The sequence below is a fragment of the Alligator mississippiensis genome, chromosome 3 (genome assembly GCF_030867095.1).
Source record: "Alligator mississippiensis isolate rAllMis1 chromosome 3, rAllMis1, whole genome shotgun sequence".
In the NCBI taxonomy this organism is placed as follows: domain Eukaryota; kingdom Metazoa; phylum Chordata; order Crocodylia; family Alligatoridae; genus Alligator; species Alligator mississippiensis.
The window spans coordinates 71,326,783-71,343,732 of record NC_081826.1 but is presented as its reverse complement, the minus strand read 5'-3'; the positions used below and the strand labels follow the sequence as shown (position 1 = coordinate 71,343,732).

Sequence of the window (16,950 nt, the reverse complement as noted above, 5' to 3'; positions counted from 1 at the left end):
GGGCATAAAAGAACCAAACCCCAAGAGCAATTGCCCACCCAGAACAATTGGAGAATGCAGGTAGCTCCAGACTGCATGTGCTTGCCCACCATAAAGCAAATAGATATCTGCCATAATAAAGCAGCACAGATTACTACCTTGTGTCATAACCAGTGGCACAACAAAGCATATGGACATCTATTTGCTTTCATTTTGTACCATCAGAAAGTTTTTTATGGCAGTACAAAGTTAACTTCTGTGTTGATCCTACCTATCCACTCACTCTCTACCTGTAGACTATTTTTAAAGCAAAGGGTCTGTCTTTGACACAGCTCCAACTCCTGTAGCTGGCTCTACCAAGATATTTAAGCAAATCAGCCAAACTAAACCATGTATAGGGCACTCTTTTCCTACTTCATCCCCATCCTCCAACTTTATCTAGGACCACTTATTCTATTACCTGACTGAAAAGTTTGAAGAACAATGGTTTATTTCACCATTTATTCAAGGTCTTCATTACAGTCTGTTAAATTTCTCCAGTCATATTTAAGAAATGCAAAAAACTCTTAAGACTCTTGCTTTAGAGATGATACCTTTGATTAGACCAACTAAGACATGCAAAAAACTTATCTTTCTTTGCAAGTCTTCAGGCCAAGGACAAATCCAAGATGTTAAAAATCCTCTAAGGTAGAATATAAATTTCATTTTGTACCAGGGAGCTTTGAGGCTGGAAGTCTGATCCCTTGGGTCTGCAAGAGTCTCTGTAGTGAGTTTCTCCTTGATGTGCTGATAAGGCTGTTCTCATCCCTAGAGATGTCAGGAAGGCAAGGAGGCTCAGAAAATGTTTCCTCCCTGTTCAGCAATAATAAGCTTATGTTTCTAAAATCAGCTAAAATACAGCATCCTCCAGGGATGAGAACATCCTTATCAATACATCAAGAAGCAACTCTCACAGACCCAGGGGAAACAGACTTCCAGCCTCCAAGTTCCCCTGTGCAAAATGAAGTTTATTTTCTACTTAAAAATTCTCTTAACATCTTGGATTTGTCCTCAGCCTGAAGAAGGGTGCATGTGCCAAAAAGCTTGTAAAGAAGATAATTTTTTTTGCATTTCTTAGTGGGTTGAATAAAAGGTATCATCTCTGAACCAGGAGTTCTAGAGTTTTGCATTTCTTTTTTGTCTCAGACCAACGCAGCTAGCAAATACATCCCTGCAGTCTTATTTATGTATTTATTGCTAGTAAGCAATGTTCAGGCTCTTCATCCCAAATTTTGATTAAGCATTTTATGCTTCAGATGCAGCTTGGATTGTCATATTTAAACTTATCTAGATCATCAGAAGTAAAGTAAGGATTCTCATAAACCTGAAATTAAAGGACTTGACAGAACCCAAAGTTTTATTGCAAGAAAACAAATATACAAATACAAACACAATTAAAAACAAATTATTTTACAAAAGCAAGATAACTGCTATTGTAGCAGAGGCTCTTCAGGGATGTAGTGGCCCTTTGCTAGTCCATCTTTTGAATATATGCACGAGGTTTCAGTTTGCAATGGAGTTAAGTCACACCCAGTGTTGAGGTTAAGCATGGAAAAAGACTAATGCTTTAATTCAAAAAGAGCAGTTGGTGAACAGTAAGAAAGCCAGCACCACTATTTATAAATCTTGAAGCAAAACAAGCTGTTTGATTTCATGAGATAGTCATTGTAAGTGCCTTTTGAGCAGTTTGAGAGTAATAACAAGTAGAAGAGTGCCATACTAGTCTCCTGCAGTGTACAAGGAGTTCTGTAGTTTTTCCACAACACAGATATTTCCAAAGTCAAACAAGAATCCCAAGTTGGGGGTTGCCTTTACATATTCTCTTCCGTCAACTCTGCTCTTATTTTGTTGATAGGAACAAGAACTTTGTTCTTTAACAGCTTATCTTCCAAACTGCCTTAAAGTAAATTTTCATCCCCACAAGGCTCCTTTTCTAAGATTTCCACTGTTACTATCACCAGCTCAGAACTGCAGCAATTAGGCCTTGTCAGGTACACACATTAAGAATTCAAGTCTTCATGTTATTCTTTTGTTTTATATGCTAATGCAACTTTGAAGGAGTGGGACACTCTTCAAATTTCCCCACAGTTTTACTGATGGGTGTTTTAGAAGTACCGGCTACTGTCGATTTTAGGTTAGCAAGCAAACCTCTCTTTGGCTTATGGCGCTTAAGATCCTCTGACCATAACTGCTTTTTGGTCTCATCAAGTTCTTCTTGCAGAGAAGACACTGTAGTTTCAAGCTCAAGGACACGTTTAGCCCAGTTCTGAAGGCCTCTCATTTCTTGATCCTATAAAATTAAGACACCTCATTGGTTATACAAGTACTAAGGAGTTGTACTATCATCCATCTTCATTTCCTAGACTAAATCCAATTTGGTGAAAATAATTCTCCAGTGTGAATCTACTGACTAGGCAGCTAAAAAATTAAAGGCAAGTTCATATAAGCCCAAAGTGTATTTTTTAAAGTTTTAGGTGAGCTGAAATGAGTTAAAGTGCTTTATAATGAATCCTGACAGTAATCAAATCAGTTAGAAAGGAAAGTGCCCTAAATACCATGGCTGGCATACTACCAAGCTTCAACTTCCAATTATCAATATATGCCCTGACCCTAAAATAGGATTCAAAATACTATGCAAATAAACATTGGGATCTTTTTTCATGACCAAACACACTGCTCCTGTTTTAATGCTAAACCCAAAATTGGAATCCTCTCTGGTCACTAGTTACAGCAGACCTCTATTTAAGTTTAGACTAGAATAAGAAAGAGATTAGTGAGAGGACTGAGGAGCTCTTGTTTTCATGCAAGTGCTCTAAGTGATATAGGAAGAATGTTTTTCAATATGACATTAGCCAGTCTTCATTTGCATGACTTCCTGGGATGCAACTGGGCTATTCCATGGCCAATATTAAGTAACTACTGCATTCTGTCCAATTCTTCCACACTGAATCTCCAACTGATGGCGTCTGAAGCTAGACTACAGCTCTAATTGTTCGTTTCACCCATAAACCATACTTACAGTTTAGTCTTTTCTCCAGAACAGATGCCAAAAATTCTTACGTTTTGTTTACCAAAATGTGTGCGTACAGGCAGCTTGCTTAACCTCAGACATTACTAATTTTGTGGTTTGCTAGGCATTTCTCAGAGCTCTTTCTAAATACATCTTTTATTGGCATTTGACAATTGATAATTTCTAATGAGTATTGCTGGATGTGTAAGATCTCAAAACCAAGATCTATATTTCAGGTGTAGCAAGATTTAAGAGTCATTTTCCATATTCAGCTCCCTCCCAAATACTAGTCAAAATGTGGTCATACAGATTACCTGTCTGAAAAACAGAAAGCAATGCAAGATGTTTCAGTAGACTACAGACTGACCATACACAACTAGAAAGATCTTCAACAAGCAGCCAACTTAAGGACAAACATACTAAAAGCATCAAAGCATGCTTCATCTGCAAAAAGCTTGTTCAGAAATGATGTAATGCTTTTAATGATTACAAGTCAATTTAAAAGGTTGTGTTAGTATTTGACAAACCTTGAGCATCAACATGTGTTTCAGTGTACTGTTCTCTTCACTTGTTTTACTGCAGGCTTCATTAACTTCTTGCACATTTTCATTTAATTTCTGGATTTTAAACTTCAAAGATTTTATAAGCTGCAAAACATTAATGGTTAAAGAGATGTCTGAAAGATAATGAACTTCATGTGTAGTATGAACACACACAGAAAATGCTCTTGTACAGACAGTTCTATGCATTGCTAATATTTTGCAAAAGCTTGAAGCCAGGCCAAGAAGAGTGAAGTAGTTACATACCGAATAAAGTCTTACAAATGCACTTTTATCATCTTTGAAATACAACCCAAAATTTGTTGGGTCAAATTCACTGCTGGAGAAAGCAAGTGCAATTTCACTGAACCCAATAAAGTTGCATCCAGCCATACAAACAGAAAGACCAGTAAATACTAAGCTGCTGCTAGACTTACAAGATACTTTAGGCTAAGGACAGACATTCAAAAAGCCTGAGCCTGAATGGATTCAAGCTTTGCAGTTTAGTCTAACCTGGCTAGGCTAGACTAGTTTGTAACCAGACAGACATCCCCTCTAGACTGAAAAAAAAAAATGCAGGTATATGCCTGCAGTGGCTCAGGCTAGAAGCCAGGGGGTGCTAAAGCAGCCCTCCCTCCCCCTTCCACAATACTGACCTGGGGGGGGAGGGTGTGGCCAGGCCCCAGCAGGACACTCCAATTAGGGAAGGGTTCTCCCACCCCACCAGCCCAGCAGGGAATGGGTAACACAGTGCCTATCACCCCGTTAAGAAAACAATAAAGGGACATTACCAGCTACCTGTTGATTCTGCTTTTATCCCGCTGCCCCAGCATAGACCATAGCCAGCATGTGGTCTGCTAGCTAATGCTGTGCATCTGTGTAAGGCAGAGGGGACCAGAGGGAATACCTGCTGTTGGGGGGGAGGGGGGGGCAGGAAGCAGAAGCCAGGCAGGTGCTCACAGTCTCTGCTGGAGCTGCAGCCAGGGAGCAGAGGGGAGGGGCCAGCCCTGCTATGAAGTAGAGCGCCCCACCCAGCCCAGAGAACATGCCGGGATGCTGGGGGTGTCTGATTTAACTTAAAACTAGCAAGGGGTCTGGGACAGATATTGCAAAAACCAGTTTGACCCAAATCAGTTTGATACCACATTCAACCAGGTTTCTCTCAAACCAGTTTCAGCCATTTTCAGACTGGTTTATATGCACTGAACAGCTGTTCTGTTACAGGTTTAAACCAGTTTCTGATCACTTAAACCAGTTTGTATGTGTAATGTCTGTCCCTAGCCTTAGGGTTAAACTACTCAAGGACAGTTAAAACATAACCCCTCCCATCCCAACATCCCCCCCCCCCCCCTCCACAAGATGCCAAAGTCCCTCTCTGCAAAAAACAACTGCACAGAACTTGAGATAAAAAGGTAGTCAAGAAATTTATCAGGACAATTGTTTCTTATTCATTTAGTTGGGAAGTATTTGGACTGGAGCACAGCTGTGATAGGGGGCCGACCAAGCCCCCAATTTAGTTTTTGGATCATTAGCTATGTTCCAATCCCCAATTACAATACCTTCATAGATTTAAAAAAACAAAACAAAACAAAAAACACAAAACTTATATCCATATCTTAAATGGGAAAAGTTGGGATGGAAGAGGAAGAATTAGGGAGTTGGGTTAATGCTACTAGACACTACTTGCTTATCAGGTATAGCTATCCCATAATTTGCTTAACACCCAACATAAAACTATTTTTCCTGTAGGCAAGTTACTCATTTATGAAGGAAGTGCTCTGGAGCCCAGTCTCTATTATCATCCTATTTGTGCTTTAGCCATGTCAGTATTATCTGTAGCTGGCAAACAGTTTTTTTTTTTTTTAATCTGAGGCTACAGCAAGATGTTTTGTGAGTCTCATCTAGTACCATGCCTCAATCATTTCCAACTCCCACTGTCTCTACAGATGAGAGAACTATCATTAGGTGCAAAAATGCAAGAGGTTAACACCTACTTGAAGTATCAAAATAATGCCTCAGTATACTAGGTAAGAACATTTTTCTCTTGATCTTGCCTCATTTGATGGGGTCATGACCACTTGAAGGTGTGCCTATTTGAACAGAACTCTTGATCACTGCAACAATCCCAAGTCCTTTTATTCTTAAACTTGGATGATTAACAATAACAACAACAACAACAACACCACCTCATCTTGCTCTTCACACTTCCTCTGCAATTGTTCTTTTGTTCTCTGCATCTCCTCGTATTTAAGATCTGGCAAAAAAAGATATCTGGTTTGTATCCTATCCCAGGGGTACACTGAAGTGGGCACAAACACTCATAGTAGATCCTTACCTGGTTTAACGTCACCTTCTGTAGCATGTACAATGGGACTTGGACTTTCCAGAGCCAACAATCCATCAGACTGCTCACCAAGTTGTAGTTTCAACTGTAATATTTTCCTATCTCTATCCTAGACAAAGAAACACACTCAATAGACTGATGTAAAGGCTTGCCACTGACACAGAAGTGGTCTATTCAACTAAATTTCTCATCTATTCTTTGATCATACCAAAGTATGATACACTTACTTTTTAAAATCCAGGCTCTCCTGGATGGGGAAAAAAAAAAAAAAAAAAGAGAGGTCTACAGCCTGTGGAGGCAAGGGGCAGCCACCAAGGAAGAGTATACCTGCTTGGCTCAAACTTGCAGGGAAGCAGTGAGGACAGCCAAAGCAGAAATGGAGCTTAGGCTGGCAGCAAAAGTTAAGGATAACAAAGTCATTCTTTAAATATATAGGAAGCAAAAAGAAAGTGTAGTGTAACATAGGGCCCCTTCAAGATGTATTAGGGCTACTAGTAAACAGATAGGAGCTCTGCTTTGGCCATCCTAAATGATTTATTTGCATGCGTGTTCCTGGACACAGACATGCATCCAAAAATGGGACTTTAGGTAAGCACGAGATAGATATCAACCCACCAACTGTTAGCGCTGACCTAGTAAAGGGGCACGTGGAGGGGTTGGATGTATTTAAGTCAACAGGCCCTGATGATCTTCATCCTAGGGTACTTAGGGAATTAGCTGGAGTCATAACAGAACCACTGGTGTAAGGTTTGACCTAGAAACTACTATGCAAAGCCTAAGCAAAAGTGAATGTTATGTGTCGAATGCCCATCTGCAATAATAAGGAGCAGACAGTCTTAGATAGAGGAAGCTTGAAAACAAAAAACAGAATCAGAGTTACTGGAACAAAGAGCTCATTATAATACTAAAAAATCACACCCCTAGGCGGGGAAGATATAGGCTAATGAAACATATATGTATGTTAATGAGATACATAGCTAAAACACAGGTATAGAGACATGCTCAGTAAAGAACTCCTTGCGTCACTCCTTTATAACCAATTAGCAAACAAGGATGCTTATGAAGATTCAACCTCTTGTATATAAGGGGCTCAGTATTGAATGTGTATGTGCTTGTCTTGTGAAATTATTCCGCTTGCACCTTTTATTGCTAGCAATAAATCTTTTTTATACTTTCACCCCTGGTATCTTTATTGGCCTTTGCATACCAGGCATGAACCCAGACTTGAGCTGGGGCCTAACAGTTTTTGGCACCCCAGATGGGACTGCTGTAGATAGCTTTGCCCGGACTAACTGACGACCAGCTAATCTGCTTTTCCTTATCAAAAGTCGAGCGCGCCCCGGGATTTCTTTTCCCGGTGAGACTTTTGTTTCAGGAGGAGCTGGATCGCTGAGGCGGCAGTAGCCTAACGGTGCAACGCCATAGAGTGAAAGTATCAGTAACAGGCACCTGGGTGAGAGGGTAGAAAGGGCATAAAGCCTACCGTCAGTATGTCTGCCTGGGATTATCTCTGTAAATATTCTGTCTGGCCCGAGTCCAAGACCAGTGATTTTTTTCCCCTGTGAGGACAAGGACTAAGAACAGATCCCTGGATCCCAGGTAAGGCGGACGGTCAGAACCGGGAAGGCAGCCCCGAAATGGGTACTATTAACAGTAAGGTTAGGAAATGTACCCCCCTCTCTTGTGTATTGGGACATTGGGCAGAGTTTGGTGAGGATCCTATGACTAAGAAGAAAGCTAAATTCTTCTGTGAAACTGCGTGGCCATGCTATCAGCTAGATGATAAAGAATATTGGCCTCGGGAGGGAAGTGTTAATTATAATACCATCTTACAATTGATTTTGTTCTGCCGGCAGAATGGTAAATGGGAGGAATCGTTGTATGTGCAAGCATTTATGTCTCTTTGTAGAGATAAAAAAGTTTTGGAGGAATGTGGATTGGGGGAGGGAATTGGGATCTGTGAGATGGCTGTGGCTCGACCAACTGCAAATCCTGTCCTGGACTGTCCGGAGCCGGAGGCTCCCCCCCTGTGCTGCCTTTACCTTATCCTCTTCCTCCTCCTCCTCCTGATTCATCTGATTCCTCGTTGGCATCTGCTCTTCCTGCTTCCCCCCCCCCCGAGGCAGAAGTTGTAAATACTCCCTGACATAGGGATCTGGAACAGCGCCAACCATGGCCGTCAGGTGCTTGGCAATCTCCAAACTCCCTGACTTCTCCTGATATAAGCCCGGGAGGAGGATGGAGAGTACAGTTAGAAGCAGACTCTGGGGTTAAGGGAAAACATCACAGGGAATCTGATTCTGGCCGTGGGAAGGGAAATGGGGTATTTCCCCTAAGAGAACAAGTGGTACCCGGGCCTCTCGAAGATGACGGTGAGCCAACCTACTGTCGAACTTTTGTGCACATTCCTTTTAATACCTCAGATTTGTATAATTGGAAGAACAATAACCCCAGCTTGAAAGAGAATCCTGAAAAGGTACAGAACCAGTTTAAAACGATTTTCAAAACCCATAACCCAACTTGGGCAGATGTTCAGTCTCTTCTAGATATCCTGTTGACACCAGAGGAAAGGAGAATGGTAGTGAACAAAGCTCGTGAGTACGTGGAAAAGGAAATTACTGCAGGGAACCTGCAAGGAAATAGAGACGATCATGTCCCCATCCAGGAGCCAGATTGGAAACCAGACCAAGATATGACCTCCATCTGTGCCTATCGAGAATATATCCTCCGAGGATTGAGAGATGCTGTGAAAAAACCTCAAAATCTCAGTAAGGTGTATGAGATTCGACAGGAGACTAATGAGACCCCAAGTGCTTTTTTGGAAAGAATTTACAATACTTTCAGGCAATACACTCGTGAGGATCCAGAGGATGCATCGAACGCTTGCATGGTAAATATGATCTTTATAGGTCAGAGTGCACCAGACAGTAGAAAGAAATTGCAGAAGGCAGACGGAGCAACAGGTATGCCTATTTCCCAACTAGTAGACATTGCTTACCAAGTATTTACTAACCGAGAAAGTGTTCAGGAAAAGAAAGAGGAGAGAGATGAAAATGCAGACAGCCCTAGTGGCAGCTGCAATCACGAGAAAACCTAGAGATGAGGGATCCTGGAAACAGCCACAGAGACGGGGTCCATTAGAGAAAGATCAATGTGCCTTTTGCAAACGAAAAGGACATTGGAAGTGAGAATGCCCTTATCGAAAAGTTGGGGAAGGTGAAAAGAAAGAAGAGGAGAGCAGTGGATTGTTCACTTTTGGAAGGGATTCAGATTGAAGGGGACCGGAGGCCCGGGAGGGAAAGATAACCCAGATCCCAGTGTCCCCTGACGAGCCTCTGGTTAAAATGCAACTAGGGGACAGAGATGAATTGGTAGATTTTCTCTTCGATACAGGTGCTGCCCATTCTGTCTTAACTCAAAAACTGAAACCTTTAAGTAAAAAGACTGTGCCGGTGGTAGGGGTTACAGGGAAGGCAGTAACACGATCCTTCCTACAGCCAATGACCTGTAATCTTGGGCAGGCCGAAGTTACCCATCAATTCTTGTACATGCCAAATTGCCCCGTTCCCCTTTTAGGGAGAGACCTCCTCTGTAAACTGCAAGCTACGTTGTCGTTCCAGGATGGGCAAATGTTTTTAACAGTGCCTCCTGAAAAGGGGTGGCATTTACAGGCTTGCCTTCTCGGCCTTCTCCAAGAGGAGAGTACATCGGATATTCCTCAACCCCAGCTCGATGCTGTTGTTCCATGGGTATGGGCAGGTCACCGACCCGGGAAGGCTAAAAATGCTGACCCTGTGAAGATTCAACTTTTGCCAGGGGCCCAGCCTCCATGTGTGAAACAATATCCAGTGCGGATGGAAGCCAGGAAAGGACTGAAGCCGTTAGTTGAACGGTTCCTGGAGTATGGCCTTCTCCGTGAATGTACATCAGCTTTTAACGCACCCATCTTGCCTGTGAAGAAGCCTAAGAGTAACGAATATCATTTTGTCCAAGACTTGAGAGCTGTAAATAAAGTGGTTGTGAGTATATACCCGGCCGTGCCTAATCCGTACACCTTGCTATCTGCTTTGAACCCAGATCATAACTGGTTTATGGTTATTGATTTAAAAGATGCTTTCTTCTGTATACCGGTAGAGAGGGGATCTCAGGAAATATTTGCATTTGAATGGGAAGACCCAGATACTAGCATTAAGACTCAGTTGTGCTGGACTGTTTTACCCCAAGGATTTAAAAACAGCCCAACCCTATTTGGCAATGCATTAAGCAAGGATTTACGCAGGCTAGAATTGCCACTGTCCTGTGCTCTTTTGCAATATGTGGATGACTTGCTTTTAACAGCCACCACTGAAGCAAGTTGCCTGGAAGGAACAATTTGCCTCCTTAATTTTCTGGGTCAACAAGGACATCGCGTTTCCAGAAAAAAAATGCAGCCTAGATCCCAGAAAGTCACATACTTAGGATTTGAATTACAGCCTGGTCAGAGAGCCCTGTTGCCTGAAAGAAAAGAAGCTGTATGCCGGCTGGCACCCCCAATAACAAAGAAACAAATACGAGGATTTTTAGGTACAGTAGGTTTTTGCAGGATTTGGATTCCAAATTTTGGGGTTATTGCAAAACCTCTGTATGAGGCAACACACGGAGATGAAAAGGTACTCGAATGGACTGAAGAGTGTGAGCAAGCATTCTGCCAGTTAAAGCAGGCTCTCATTGAAGCACCCGCCTTAGGACTACCGGACATGAGTAAGCCTTTTTCCCTTTTTGTGCATGACCGAGGTGGGGTAGCCATGGGAGTCTTAACACAGAAATTGGGTAGCTGGCAATGACCAGTGGCATATTTTTCAAAAAATTAGACTTTGTGTCATGTGGATGGCCTGCTTGTCTCTGGGCTGTTGCTGCTACCTGTCTGCTAATACAAGAAGCTGAAAAATTAACCCTAGGCCATGAAATGATTGTATATGTTCCTCGTGCAGTACTTACAGTCTTGGAACAGAAAGGAGGGAACTGGTTAACTCCGGGACAAATGGCTCGATATCAGGCCATCCTCCTAGATAAGCCTGAAATAAAATTGGCCATTTCTTGCAATGTAAATCCAGCAACACTGTTGCCATCTATGGGTGACACACCAGATCTTGTGCATGACTGTTTGCAAACATTGGAAACTGTTTATTCTTCAAGACCAAATTTGAGAGACAGACCTCTTGAAAAAGCTGACCTGGAGTTCTACACTGATGGCAGCTCGAGTATAAAGAATGGAATTCGAAAATCCGGATACGCTATCGTGACTGCACAGAATGTGATAGAAGCAGGACCTTTAAACCCATCTGTTTCAGCTCAGAAGGCTGAACTCATTGCTATGACTCGGGCTTTGCAATTGGCAGCCAACAAAACTGTCAATATTTATACTGACTCTAAATATGTTTTCCTTGTTTTACATGCTCACGGAGCGCTATGGAGAGAGCGAGGTCTACTTGATTCAAAAGGAACAGGCATTAAGCATAGCAAGCAGATAAAAGCCCTCCTTAAGGCAGTCTGGGAACCAAAAGAGGTAGCGATAATGCATTGCAAAGCTCATCAAAAGAAAAATGATGATTCATCCACAAAAGGTAATCGATTTGCTGACGCTACAGCAAAGAAAGCAGCTAAAAAACCTCAGACAGACTTGCTGCCCGAAGTAAGTAATCTGTTACCTCTCCTCCCAGACTTATACCAGCCTGTGACAACACAGTACGGGGAAAGAGACAAACAATTGATAAGAGAGTTTCAAGCAAAGAAGGGGGAGCACGGGTGGCTAGTAGCAAAGAATGGCCGCATTATCATCCCAGCTGCCTGGGTTCATATGGTAGTGAAGAGAGCTCATCATGGCACCCACTATGGACCCAGGGCCCTGATAAGGTGGATCAGTCACTATGTAACTGGAGTGGGATTAAGAGAGGCTGCCAAGAAGGTATCAGAGACATGTGAAGTCTGCCAGAGAAATAACCCAAAAGGAGGGAGAAAAGAAACTTCAGGACATCAGAGAATAGGCAATGGGCCAGGAGAAGAATGGCAGGTGGATTTTACTGAGTTACCCCGGCAACAGGGGATGAGATATCTCCTTGTCTTCGTGGACACTTTCTCTAATTGGGTTGAGTGCTTCCCATGTCGGACTGCCCAAGCCTGAGAGGTGGTCAAGGCACTCCTACGAGAAATCATACCTCGCTTCGGACTTCCAAAAGGAATAGGGTCAGACAATGGCCTACATTTCATTGCACAAATTACTCAAAAGGTTTCTGAGTTCCTGGGAATCAGCTGGCATTTACACACCCCTTGGAGACCCCAGTCCAGTGGAAAAGTAGAACGTACGAATCAGACCTTAAAAAGACACCTTGCAAAGATTTGCCAAGAAGCTCGACTCAAATGGCCAGAGGCCCTACCCTTGGCCCTGTTGCGAGTAAGGGTCGCACCACATTCTAAATTGGGATTAAGCCCATTTGAGATAATGTATGGTAAGCCTTACCCTCTGAGTCTGCCCATGGGTACTGAACAACAGTTACATGTTTTAGGAGAGGGAATGATTAGAGAATATGTATGGTCTTTGGTTTCTGTTTTGTCTTCCATCCATCAGCAGGTACGGGACGTGCTGCAGACACAGAACCAGTCTCCTACCCCGGAAAAATCGATTATTACCTGGAAGTTACGCTCTTGTGAAAGACTGGAACGAGGAACCACTTCGAGCCAGATGGAAGGGCCCGTATAGAGTACTTTTAATGACCCCGACGGCAGCAAAGCTCGAAGGAATCAAGACTTGGATACATTCCAGTCGCCTAAAGCCAGTGGCTGAACCAGAACAAGAAGAAACTCCTGCAAACTCCGGGACCGGAGGCAGAGAACAGTGGAAGGTGGAGCCAATAAGGGACTTAAAATTCCTATTCAAAAGAAAGGAACTTTGAATAATTTGTCAATCTTTGATCAAGTTTTACAAGCCTTATTATGAAATTGTTCAAGGTCTTAGTGTGGGGCACCCTGATCTGTCCATTCCTACTTATAGGAGGGGAAAATCTTTTACCACAAGAATTTGACCCTCAGGAAAATGTCTGGATTTATCTGGCCTGGGAAATATTAAATAGAACAGACTTCTGCTTGGCAGGAGGGATCAATGCTCATCTGCTTAATTGCAGTACCTACCCCTTTGAAAATTTTACAGAATTATACTATGCTGAAAGATGTAAAGAAGGAAAATACATATCAGGATATATATAAGTGGGGGACTATTGTAAAAGAGAAAAGCAGAGACATGTTTTCTGTACGGGTTCAGGCAACAGCTAATGCTTCTGAATGTTTCTTAATAGTGAATTGTACCAATAATTGCTTTGAATTGAACCAAGGTAGAAAAATCTTCTGTAATAAGACCAGTCAAATATCCTATGTATACACACATACCATCCTTCCTCGAGGATGGTTTCTGGCCTGCGGGAGAATGATATATTCATACCTTCCAGCAAATGCTACTGGGGGACCATGCACCATTGCCCGGGTAACTGCAGCTCTTCCAAGGAAGTCTGACCTAATGCACACTGAACAAACCCCTCTTGGTGGGAGGTTTAAACGAGCATACACTACTCTCACTGCTGATTGTGATGAGAATGATTCCCCTAGACTATTATCTAAGGCAGAATACATAGCATTAGCTGCATCTATGGTGGGGGTTCCGGGTCTTGCTGTAAGTAATAGCAGAAATCTTAATGCAGTAGCCTGTGTTTTAGCAAAAGGACTAAATGCTACATCTCGAGCGCTCTCAGCCTTGAATGCTGAACAAAAACAACTAAGAGACGCTGTCTTAGAGAATAGAGCCGCTATTGATTATCTCTTGTTGCGACACAATCTGGGGTGTGAAACCTTAAAAGGAATGTGCTGCTTCAACCTCTCTGATAATTGTGCTAATTGAAGACAAAATTGGTGCCTTACAACGATTGACACAGACATTGAAAGAAACATCTGGCTTAGACTTTTCCTGGTTAACTTCCTGGCTTCCCAATTTTGGATGGTTGAAACAGTTGTTTTGTATGGTTATTCTGTTTTGTTTTATAGGGATTATGGTTTGTTTCTGTATCCACTGTATACCGGTTTGTATCGCATCTATCTTCAGGCCTAAGGTAAATCAAATGATTTTGCAAACAAAGAAAGCTGAGAATACTAGATTTGTGTTAAGTCAAATTGAATGGAGCAATCATAATTAATAATAATTATGAATGCTCCAGATGAGGGAAATTTAAAGTTTGACCTAGAAACTACTATGCAAAGCCTAAGCAAAAGTGAATGTTATGTGTCGAATGCCCATCTGCAATGATAAGGAGCAGACAGTCTTAGATAGAGGAAGCTTGAAAACAAAAAACAGAATCAGAGTTACTGGAACAAAGAGCTCGTTATAATACTAAAAATCACACCCCTAGGCGGGGAAGATATAGGCTAATGAAACATATATGTATGTTAATGAGATACATAGCTAAAACACAGGTATAGAGACATGCTCAGTAAAGAACTCCTTGCGTCACTCCTTTATAACCAATTAGCAAACAAGGATGCTTATGAAGGATTCAACCTCTTGTATATAAGGGGCTCAGTATTGAATATGTGTGTGCTTGTCTTGTGAAATTATTCCGCTTGCACCTTTTATTGCTAGCAATAAATCTTTTTTATACTTTCACCCCTGGTATCTTTATTGGCCTTTGCATACCGGGCACGAACCCAGACTTGAGTTGGGGCCTAACACTGGCGCAACTGTTTGAGCACTCGTGGTGCTCAAGACACGTCCTGGAGGACTGGAAAAGGGCCAATGTGGTCCCTATTTTCAAGGAGAGGAAGGATGAACCAGATAACTATAGGCCAGTTAGCCTCACCTCTATCCTTAGCAGGACTTTTGAGAAAATTGTTAAGGATCACATTTGTGAGGGGACCAGTGGGTAAAATAATGCTGAGGGACAACCAGCATGGGTTCATAGCAGGCAGATCTTTCCTGACTAACCTAGTTTTTTTTTTTTTGTTTGTTTTTTGTTTTTTACAGCTGGGTCACAAAATGCTTGGATGAAGGAACAGAAGTAGATGCTATTTACTTAGATGTTAAAAAGGCCTTTGACACAGTGTCACACCCAATTCACCACAGCATGCTCTTGATCAGAGGAATGGTGATCATCCTCCTGATCATCTATTCCTTTGGTAGTGTAGGCTGAGGAAACTGAGGGAACTGTTTGAGCAAGGTTATAATTGTGCCAAAGGCACTGCTAACAAGCACACTGGTTATGTCGTAGCATGGCCCTTCTCTCTATTTGTAATAGAGTCCATATCAAGAAGAGAAGGAAGTCTGATGGAGTCTACCAGTTGTTTTTCCACACAGAGCAACTGTTTGGTGCTAGTTAGTTACATATTCAAAGTACACATTTGGCAAACAAACAGCAGTAACTTTGATATCCTACCGTGCTAGCACAATACACTCAGTGGACATTGGAGTGTTGACAGTTCACCTAAGTGTAGTGTGCTGTCCTTGCGTAATTTGAATTGGCTAGTTAAAGTCACAGCTGAAGAAAGAATTCTGTTGAGGCAAGTTCCCCCCGACCTTTTCTTTTCTTAATTTAAAAAGGAAGTGATGCATGTTCTTTGTAGTCTCTTTAAAAATTCCAGGCTGTTAAAAGAATACTAAATGAAATCATACCTCAACTTTCTCTTGTTCAGCTATGAATTCTTCTATGGGAACATAGTGATCTTCTATTTGTTCCATTGCACACATATATGCATGTTTCTTTATAGCTTCTTTATACATTTCAAATTTACTTTCCAGTTTATCTTCATAACTTTCTTTCACATCTTCCAGGCGTTTACTGGGGGATGATTTATGTTAAAGTTAACTTGCATGCTAGAACACTCAATAGTCTTATGAAAAAGTTTAAAGGGCTTTAACCTTCCATAGCTACAAATATAATTTGTAGAAGCTAAAAAGAATTTCTTCTCATGATTCAGTTACTTCAAGTGAAAAGTTACAAGAATAAAAGCATATAGTGCTCCAACATTTATTTTTAAGTCTACAGTAAATTCACTCTATTTGTGTTAGTGGTAGTTTAAGATGGTTAGTTAGTTCTAGTTACATTATAGCAATGAAAAGAACCCAGAATTGGGTTTTTTGATAGTAAAGTTAGCAAGTCCCCCAGTCCCAAGTTTCTTGCAGTGGTAACAAAACATGCATGCAGGTAGGCATGTCACTTAATACACACTGACCCTCCAGGGAGCTTTTGTGGATGTGTTATGCTAAAAGTCAGTAAAATTTGGTTGTTCTAGGATCCCCCTCCCCCTCCACCATATACACATCTCTCTAGTTTGGCCAGTTCAGGAGAGCTATAGACTTGGGGGGGGGGGGGTGGAAAAAATCACTGCTTTGGACTTGGCTAGCTTCAAAATGTAAGAAGGTAGTAAAGCAAGTCATAGTACTAGATCTGGCAAATTCAGATACAAAAGTTGTGTTTTGGGGTTTTTATCTCTCCCCTTCCTTCTCCCCTCACCCAATATTTTATGACACGTTTGAGTACCTGTACCTTTACGCACTACCAAGTACTATTATTCAATTTACACAAAAAGAAGCATAAAAAAAAGTGAAAAAAAAAGGCAGAAGCAGCTGAATTGCTTTAGATAAGTCTGACTGCAATGTATAATATTGCAGATCTATCTAATCTTGGACGACTTGGCTAAGGTCACGTAGCCTAAGGTCACATAGAAAGCTTGTGCCAAAGCAGGGAACTAGAACCAAGTTTGCCTCCTAAATGCTTGACAGCCAGCCTCAAGCCATTTCAAGCTTTTTGGAAGATGGTAAAAGGGGATCTGGTTGGGCTATGTTTTCAGTTAAGAATCCATTTTTAAAGTGCTACAAATCAATATAATTTCATCTACACTAAGAGGCTTTTGGTGGTTTACCTGCAACACACCTATTAACATAGCTACAATTTAATAACTCTCATAGGTTTCATAGTTGGTAGGGTCAGAAGGGACCTGAGTGGATCAAGTCCGACCCCCTGCCA

General features: G+C 41.8%; 1 protein-coding gene across 4 annotated transcripts in view; it reads right to left on the bottom strand.

Annotated features, from left to right (window-relative positions):
- Nucleotides 1–1,357: 1,357 nt before the first annotated feature.
- The window catches only part of LOC102572515 (kinesin-like protein KIF20A), a 38,202-nt gene continuing 22,609 nt past the window's right edge, over nt 1,358–16,950 (bottom strand). For 2 of the 4 annotated variants that reach the window (XM_059724075.1, XM_019498666.2), the window contains 5 exons: nt 15,597–15,762; nt 5,903–6,020; nt 5,754–5,821; nt 3,556–3,675; nt 1,358–2,308 (listed from right to left, as the gene is read on the bottom strand). In XM_059724075.1, coding sequence (XP_059580058.1) covers nt 2,060–2,308; nt 3,556–3,675; nt 5,754–5,821; nt 5,903–6,020; nt 15,597–15,762 — 721 coding nt within the window. In that variant the 3' untranslated portion in view covers nt 1,358–2,059. Of the gene's footprint in view, nt 2,309–3,555; nt 3,676–5,753; nt 5,822–5,902; nt 6,021–15,596; nt 15,763–16,950 lie in introns of those variants that run through there. The other 2 variants (XM_019498667.2, XM_019498668.2) reach the window with 2 other exon arrangements.